General features: G+C 37.2%; 1 protein-coding gene across 1 annotated transcript in view; it reads left to right on the top strand.

Annotated features, from left to right (window-relative positions):
* The window catches only part of KLF5 (KLF transcription factor 5), an 18,216-nt gene extending 10,315 nt beyond the window's left edge, over positions 1-7,901 (top strand). Inside the window, 1 exon segment of the mRNA XM_017889444.1 lies at positions 6,076-7,901. Coding sequence (XP_017744933.1) covers positions 6,076-6,254 — 179 coding nt within the window. The 3' untranslated portion in view covers positions 6,255-7,901.
* The last annotated feature ends 1,616 nt before the right edge of the window (positions 7,902-9,517 follow it).

The following is a 9,517-nucleotide window of genomic DNA, read 5'->3' on the forward strand; positions in this document are numbered from 1 at the left end:
CTGAAAACATTTACATAGGAAATTGATTAAACATTGTTTAGAGATGATAAAGCTTATCAAAGGTTAAGAAGTATAATTTGATTCAGCAGATATTTTTTACTGGTTTTGTGGAGAATCCAAATACGAATAATCTCTTCTTGCCCTTTTATTCTTAACCTAGTGGGAAAAGATCATTCATAAATAGACCAAATAGAATTGCTGGAGTGCAGATAGAAATAATCAGTCTTGAAAGTAGAGAGTAATGTTTTTAAAAAATAATAATACAGTCACCCAAGAATTTGGCAGATATTTTTGGTCCTATAGAATGTAGTAGCTGTTTACTTGATGACCTACATCGTTTCTGGTGAAAGATTAGAAATAATATCCTACTTTAGTACAAGTATCTCCGTAGCAGCATTCCTAGTCTGTTAGCCAGTATTATTTATATTCAAAGATCTCAAACAACAACTCTTACTAAGGATAAGTTACAGTTTTAGAAGGACACAGTAGGTAACTTTTTACCAAAAAATATCTATACAGAAGAATAAATTTATTTTTGGCCACTTTATGAAAAGGTAAACCTTTAGGAGTTGGGAGGAGACCTACTAGTCAGGGTCACCATGTGAAGTGCAAATTAAAGGGAAGGTTATCTAGTACTCATTCCATACTGGGAAAAAATGAAAATAGAGGATTTTTCTGTTTTGCTTCCCCAAAAAAAGGTGAAATTCTTCGACACTTTTTAACGTCAGTGTGAACTCCTATAATAAGAAAGTGAATCCGAGTATTGTCTCGTTGTCAGGAGACTTGAAGAATTGGTATTTCATTTCATTAACTCTATTAATGACAGGGGATAGTCTTCATAATGTTTGCTGGGAACCCTGAGGAGAAGTAGCAGTAGTTCAGGAGTCCAGAGATTCCAAACATCTGCTAGGATGTAGACTGTAAGTGTAACCCCTGACATCGTGTTCCCACCCATTCCCTCTTTGGGTTTGGCAGATCAGTGCTTTCTGACCCTGGGAGAAGTCCCCTCACTGCCTTTGACCAGCACTAGGGCTCTAGTATGTCTTGGCTTTCCTGAAGTCCAGTCCAGTTCTACGTAAGAAAATTTGTTTATACAGAGTTTATTTATCCCTGTGTAACTTCAGAATGGACAATAACTGATTCTGATTATTTTCTCTGGAAAAGGCTCAAAACATGGTTCTCACCTAAAAGCATATTATCAGATTACCCTCAGTGGTCCTAGGCAGGGCCAAAGCCAGGCAAAGCCCAGCTGCAGGAGGGTCCACAGAAGAAGAAAAAGCTGACAGCCTCACAAGAACCTTTTATGCCTTCCCTCCTTTTCATTAATCAGAATAACTGAGTTGTTTTCAAGATGCATTAGGGAAAGTGTGGCATTACAGCAGGAATAGAAGATAGTCTTTGCCCTTGAAGAACTTTAAAAGCTAGTTAAGGAGGCAAAATACAACTATTCGAAGCCTTCCTAAAGCAGTATATGTGCAGGTGCAAATCGATAGCTCAACAGAAATTTAAGTGATGGGGATACAGAAAAGTTAAATGATCTCTCCTGGCCTGTTCAGAGGCTTTCTAGAAGGGGTGAGGTATTGGATTTTAAAGAAAGTGATAAACATGAATGGAGGAGAAAAGGAAAGGAATTTCTCTTTCATTGTTTTGTTTTTTGTTTTCGTTTTGGCAATCGGTTTCCCTAGGTTGAATGGGCACAATATTGATGGTGTTATGTGGTAAATAATTAGATGCATTTACAAATGCTAATCATACTAATCTTTGATATGGACCTTCTGTTCCAAGTATAGGAAATCTGTGACAATGAGTTTTAATAGAAGGTGTTTGGATGGAAAATTACCGGCATAGATACAAAAATATGAATTAGTGAGCTAAAATCATCCTACTCTATCTCTTTTCTTAGATATCTAAATCATTTTCCTATGAATTTCTTTAATAAGTGTTTCTTATTTTTTTCCCTTTCAGTTTTTAGAAGCAAATCTAATAGCCTGTTTCAGAGACTAAATTTTGTAAGTCTCAAATGATGGGAAAAATCTAATTATTATTGAATTGCATGAAAATATTTTTCTCTTGAAATAAGAGCTCATTTTGAGCTTCAAGGACTCTTAAGTTCTAAGTGTTTAGATTAGGTTGAAATAATTTATTCTACTTTAAAAGTTTACATTGTTTAGGTTCCCAGAACAAGATACAGATTTTTAAGTTCTTTGAGGCCAGAAACTAAGTCTTATTTGTGTTTTGCAAGGCATTTAGTACAGGTTACACCTTCACTAATAAACAGTGACTTTAATTCTCATGGTGTTTTAGCTTTTATCAGATATTGAGTTGTCTTTTAGTCACCAGGAGGGAAACCAATGTGCAAATTTGCTGCAATAAACTTTAAAAAAATTATCTAAAATAACTTTTAAGATAAATATTTCCATCAGTGATTTTTGTTCTTTCGTTAGAAGAATCTATGTAGAACATTTTAGGGTAAAGGCCTTGGTATGAGTCTATTGAATGTGTTCAGCAGAGCAGAGAAACTTCCCATTCCATTGTGATAGGTTCAGAAGTCATTTTAAAATCTGTTCAGAGGGGGGAAAAAAAGACAATTTTCAGTTTGTTGCTGAGGATTTTTACAATGGCTTACAAACATGTTCCACTAACCCACTGAAATTCAGTTACCCTGGGGGAAAGGAGCTATTGTTAGATGTTAGGTGATACCTGGGAATTGCCAATACCTGACTGAACAGTGCTCAGGACCCCGCAGGTCCCACAGAGGCTGGCTCTGCCAAGTTGTGCCCTGTGTTTCAGATCATCTGGGGTGCAAGGCCTGCTGTGATTCCATTAAGCCATTCCTTGGCTGACCTTCACAAGTGGCTTTAGAATATGGAAATAAGTTTGAACAATGTGTATGTGTTCCTTAAATCATGCAGAGAGAGTGTATTAGTGTTTGCTAATGGAAGATTTAAGTGGGACATTAAGGAAAAGTGGCAGACCGGGATTCTTAATGTGGAGCTCATCGTTTTGCTTCTAACTCACGGGGTTATTGTGAGGAAGCGAGAGAATGAGAAGTACCTCGCTCTGGAGTATGTGCTCCATGGCTGCTGGTGCCTGCTCCCTTTTCCTTTTACTGGTAATGTTTCTGCTTAACATTTTTGTAAAGTATGTTAATGACTTTATCTGCATGGATAGTATGTATGTTTAACTTGAACATAGTTTTCAAAGATTAGAGATTCTAGCAAAATACTCCTGTAATTTAAAACAGAATGAGAAAACACATACTTTGAGATAAAGTTGGAGCTTGTTTTCTGTGCTGTACAAACTTGTTACTTTTTTCTTTTGCCTTTGGAAAGTTTCACGTTAACAGCATGAGAACTTAAAAATACAGTTGATGTTGAAAGAGCTTAACTAAATATTTTAAATTGGTGGTATTGGAAAGAGATTCTGTAAAAATCCAATTAAACTTTTGAAAGCTCTATCCTGTTGAAATATAACTTAAAGGAAGTCAGTTTGGTTTCCCAGAAGTACTGTGCATAGTGTTTCTGGCTGAGGAAGAAAGGCCCAAGTCTGCTGTTTGGCCAGAAATTGGGTACCAGCTTCCTCTATGATGTTTTACTTGAACGGTGTTGACACTTGAACAAATCCCATAGAAACTGCCCCAAGTGGGGGATAGTTGTCCTTACTTTTATGGTAAGACTTGGCCCCAGTAACTAACATTCCAGACACTGGTAGTATTCTTGGCTGAATAATCTATAGATGTGCATAAATTGAGAGCAAAACCCCCAATGTTTTAGAAACTTTAATGGCTACCGTATTTCAAGCAATCAATAAAGTAAACTTTAAAAAATACTGGTGCAGTTTATTGCTTCATAGCCAATAAAATAGTGAACAAAAGAGTCTAGTGTCCCTTGTTTCTTACATAAACTCTGAAAACTCAGTTCTGCTATTTAATTATTAAATTCAAAAGACTAGAATGATTTCTTTTAAAATTGGGAGCACTATAGGAATTTTTTTCCTTGTCTCAGACATCAGAAATAGCTTTTCTTTCTATTAAATGACAGTAAAGTATTTAACCAATATGTTTGTTTCTGTGGTTTATTTTCACAGGGAACAAAACTAATAGTACTGTGTAAAATTATTTTTTGTGATGATTTACATCTATAAATGTGATATCTGTATTTACTACTGGTGTTAAAATATTTTTATATATCAAATATTTTATGTGATTGTAAGTGCGAGAACGTGATTTATACTTTGTTTCATAAAAGGCTTGAATGTCTTAGGTTAAATTTCTGGTTCGAATTTACTATGAGGGGAGGAAAAAAACTTCTAGAATTGAGATGTGCATTTTTAAAGTGGATTGATAGGAATCAGAAAGGGAATTAAAACCAAAACTGTCTGAGTCAGAGGCAGAGGAGAGAAGAGAGGAAGTATGGCACAGCAGTTCCATACCATGGGAAATGCAGGTGAAATCTGAAGGGAAGGAAATTGGCACCACTTTCATGTGGTCTGTTTTGGCACTTTCTTCTTTGTCCCTATGGAATTTTGTCTGAGAGTCAGAGTGGTTATCAGGACAACGAAAATATTAACCACAAATTATAGAAATCTCAGTTGATGAGGACAGGGTCTTTTAAAGTTTAGACTGACTTGGTTAATCCTACAACTTCCTGAACACGATACTGCTAAATTAGGCAGAAAGGTTGTGCAGTTTCTGTTTCATCAGAACTAAACAAGTGTTCAAAGCAACTCTGAGGTTGCTCCCTCTCAGAAGAAAACATTTTTGTAAGGGAGTTTAAGAGGTAAAAGAGTATCTGTATAAAACTCAGCAGTAAGCCAGTAATACTTTAATGTACAAACTTATCTCACAAATTCTTATCAAAAAACAAAATTCATAGAAAATCATAAAATTATAAATGTAGGAACTGCTAGTTAATGCTCACTGAAAGAACGTTTTGGTATTTATTCCTACTGGAATACATGATCTCCAGTAGGATTCATTCACCAACTGTAAATTAAGACTACATTATGAATATTTAGTAGTTTTGAAAGTTAAACAGCTGGCAAACTTTGGAGAGCATTAGGAATAATATACATTACAGGATGGGAGGGAGAAACATACCAACTCACCACTCAAGGGAAGAGAACTGTGAACGAATGGAATGGGTAGGTTGAACAATTTCAGACTTTTAGAGGTATATTACACATGTAAGCTCCATGAGGCCAGCCGTTTTTATTTTGTTAACCGTTGTATTGCAAGTATTTGGGACAGTTCCTGGCCTATAATAGATGCTTGGCGAATTGTTCATAGAATGAATTTTGGGCGCAACACTTGACAAAGGAAAACTAAATACAAGTCAACAAATGTCACAGTTGTTACAGTTGTTTCGTGGTCTGACCTTTTTACCAATGTGAAGTTATCAGTACCAGACTGTTTTGCTTCAATTTGCAAAAAGAGGGTGTGAAGGTGTGTGTGAATCTCAAAGAGTGAATGCCCTAATAGTCCATTTTGGAGGCCATGTGTTCAAGTGAACTGATTTATGAGCTGCAAGCTTCAGCCTGGCTAATTTAGAAACATCTAGTACCAGTTTCTGGTTAAGCAATTGTGGTACATGAAATTCGTTGTATAGGTGATTCGTGCAACAGCTTCTGAATTTTTTCCTCCCTCATCCACCTTACAGCCATTAGTCCTATAATAATTTAATTTGGGTTTGTTGGTATAGAAACTGTATTTGCACAATAATGATAAAGCCACTTAGGCTCATCTAGTCATTTCCTGGATTTATGTGTGTAGGAGTACATAAAAATAAGGGCACTGATTCATTTCGCATTTGCCTAAAATTGCTTTTCTTCAGTTGTTCAAAGGTACACAAAATGCTTTTTTCTTTATAAGGTAAAAAATACTTGGAGGTTATAAGAAATAACTCTTAACTAGCTTACTCTGAGTGGCTTTGATATGTATTTACCCATAATGGAATTCATGAGCTTTCCTTCCTTCGCTTGGCCAAGATTTTTTTTCTTTGAAATTCCTTCTCCAGTGTTATCTAGGATGTTTGCATTACAAGCAGGCCGCCTCACCTCCTTTGTTCGTTGTCACAGGTGAAAAGCCATACAAGTGCACCTGGGAAGGCTGCGACTGGAGGTTCGCGCGATCGGATGAGCTGACCCGCCACTACCGGAAGCACACAGGCGCCAAGCCCTTCCAGTGCGGGGTGTGCAACCGCAGTTTCTCGCGCTCCGACCACCTGGCCCTGCACATGAAGAGGCACCAGAACTGAGCGTTGCCCATGCGACCCGACCCGTTCCAGGTCCCCTGGGCTCCCTTTCAAACAACAAACCTAACTGTTCCTATATATATATATATAAAAAAAAAAAAAAAAAAAAAAAAAGCAAAAACTGGAAATGTATATTTTGTATATTTGAGAAAACAGGGAATACATTGTATTAATACCAAAGTGTTTGGTCATTTTAAGAATCTGGAATGCTTGCTGTAATGTATATGGCTTTACTCAAGCAGATCTCATCTCATGACAGGCAGCCACATCTCAACATGGGTAAGGGGTGGGGGTGGAGGGGAGTGTGTGCAGCATTTTTACCTAGGCACCGTCATTTAATGTGACAGTGTACAGGAAACAAATCAGTTGGCAGGCACCAGAAGAAGAATGGATTGTATGTCAAGATTTTACTTGGCATTGAGTAGTTTTTTTCAATAGTAGATAGTTCCTTAGAGGTATACAGTGTACCTGGCAATTCACAAATAGCCATTGAACAAATGTGTGGGTTTTTAAAAAATATATACATATATGAGTTGCCTATATTTGCTATTCAAAATTTTGTAAATATGCAAATCAGCTTTATAGGTTTATTACAAGTTTTTTAGGATTCTTTTGGGGAAAAGTCGTAATTCTTTTGAAAAGAACCGTAAATACACGTACAGTTAGAATTTGTGGTAAGATACCTCTTAACATTACCAAAATCATTTCTTTAGAGGGAAGGAATAATCATTCAAATGAACTTTAAAAAAGCAAATTTCATGCACTGATTAAAATAGGATTATTTTAAATACAAAAGGCGTTTTATATGAATTATAAACTGAAGAGTTTAAAGATAGTTACAAAATACAAAAGTTCAACCTCTTACAATAAGCTAAACGCAATGTCATTTTTAAAAAGGACTTATGATGTCGTTTTCACATATGACAATGTTGCATTTACGATGCAGTTTCATGTACTGAAACGTTGAATTGATGATGCAGTTTTCATATATCAAGATGTTCGCTCCTGCAGTACTGTTGGTTAAATGACAATTTATGTGGATTTTGCATGTAATATACAGTGAGACACAGTAATTTTATCTAAATTACAGTGCAGTTTAATCTATTAATACTGACTCAGTGTCTGCCTTTAAATATAAATGATATATTGAAAACTTAAGGAAGCAAGTGCTACATATATGCAATATAAAATAGTAATGTGATGCTGATGCTGTTAACCAAAGGGCAGAATAAATAAGCAAAATGCCAAAAGGGGTCTTAATTGAAATGAAAATTTAATTTTGTTTTTAAAATATTGTTTATCTTTATTTATTTTGTGGTAATATAGTAAGTTTTTTTAGAAGACAATTTTCATAACTTGATAAATTATAGTTTTGTTTGTTAGAAAAGTTGCTCTTAAAACATGTAAATAGATGACAAACGATGTAAATAATTTTGTAAGAGGCTTCAAAATGTTTATACGCGGAAACACCTACATGAAAAGCATAAATTGGTTGCTGTTTTGCTTCTTTCTCCCTCTTATTTTTGTATTGTGGTCATTTCCTATGCAAATAATGGAGCAAACAGCTGTATAGTTGTAGAATTTTTTGAGAGAATGAGATGTTTATATATTAACGACATTTTTTTTGGAAAATAAAAAGTGCCTAAAAGATGTATGTTGTGCTTTTCTTCTTTACCTGCAATAAAGGGTCTGATCAGGGCAGTTAGTGAGAAATCAGTTCCACACATTTGTAGAAGAGCCACAGTGAACCCGTATGTACTTAAGACAGGGATTTATTTTTTGAGACGAGTCTCGCTCTGTCACCCAGGCTTGAGTGCGGTGGCGCAATCTCGGCTCACTGCAACTTCCGCCTCCCAGGTTCAAGTGATTCTCCTGCCTCAGCCTCCCGAGTAGCTGAGATTACAGGCGTACGCCACCACGCCTGGCTAATTTTTGTATTTTTAGTAGAGACAGGGTTTCACCATATTGGCCAGTCTGGTCTTGTGAACTCCTGACCTCGTGATCCACTCGTCTCAGCCTCCAAAAAGTGCTAGGATTACAGGCATGAGCCACTGCACCCAGCTGGGGGATTTATTTTTTAAATATAATTGGCATAAAGGGAGTCACAATTCACGAATCTGGCCACATAATGCACGAGACCGTCAGCATCCTTAGTTGAAAACAGCATACAGTTAACTTGCATGTCCTAGTCTGGAGATTTTGTCGTCAGAGGAAAGCAAAGCAAGAATTGGTGTAACACTTAAAAAAAAAATTATAATTTGGTTTTATTCCGCAGTAACAAGTACACCTGGAACCTACATCTTGGTTTCTTTTTTTTTCTTTTTTTTTTTTTTGAGACTATCACACAGGCTGGAGTGCAGTGGCATAATCTTGGCTCACAGCAACTTCCACCTCGGGTTCAAGGGATTGTCCCGCTTCAGCCTTCTGAGTAGCTGGGATTACAGGCACGTACCACCATGCCCAGCTAATTTTTGTGTTTTTTGTAGAGATGGGATTTCACCATGTTGGCCAGTCTGGTCTCAAACTCCCGACCTCAAGTGATCCACCCTCCTTGGCCTCCCAAAGCACTTGGGATTACATGCTTGACCCACCACGCCCAGTTTAGGTCTCATTTTTATTTATTATTATTTTTAATTATACTTTTAAGTTCTGGTGTACATGTGCAGAATGTGCAGGTTTGTTACATAGGTATACACATGCCATGGTGGTTTGCTGCACCCATCAACCCGTCATCTACATCAGGTATTTCTCCTAATGCTCTCCCTCCCCCAGCTCCCAACCCCATGACAGGCCTCAGTGTGTGATGTTCCCCTCCCTGTCTCCATGTGTTCTCATTGTTCAATTCCCACTTATGAGTGAGAACATGCAGTGTTTGGTTTTCTGTTCTTGTGTTAGTTTGCTGACAATGATGATTTCCTAGATCTTGGTTTCTAATACCATTGTCCAATTTTTAAAAAAAATGAGCTCCTTAGAGAAACAGCTGATTCTAAGACTGGAGTGGGAAACATGCAAGTCCAGAGCATCCTGTAGTGTAAGAAAGTGATATATCAGAAGGAATATAGGAAGCGATGAAAAAGAAAACCCGGCTGGATACGGTGGCTCACACCTGTAATCCCAGCACTTTGGGAGGCCAAGGCGGGCAGATCACCTGAGGTCAGGAGTTCAAGACCAGCCTGGCCAACATGGTGAAACCCGTCTCTACTAAAAATACAAAAATTAGGCCGGGCGCGGTGGCTCAAGCCTGTAATCCCAGCACTTTGGGAGGC

Source organism: Rhinopithecus bieti, unplaced genomic scaffold, assembly GCF_001698545.2.
Source record: "Rhinopithecus bieti isolate Rb0 unplaced genomic scaffold, ASM169854v2 scaffold_17962, whole genome shotgun sequence".
In the NCBI taxonomy this organism is placed as follows: Eukaryota; Metazoa; Chordata; class Mammalia; order Primates; family Cercopithecidae; genus Rhinopithecus; species Rhinopithecus bieti.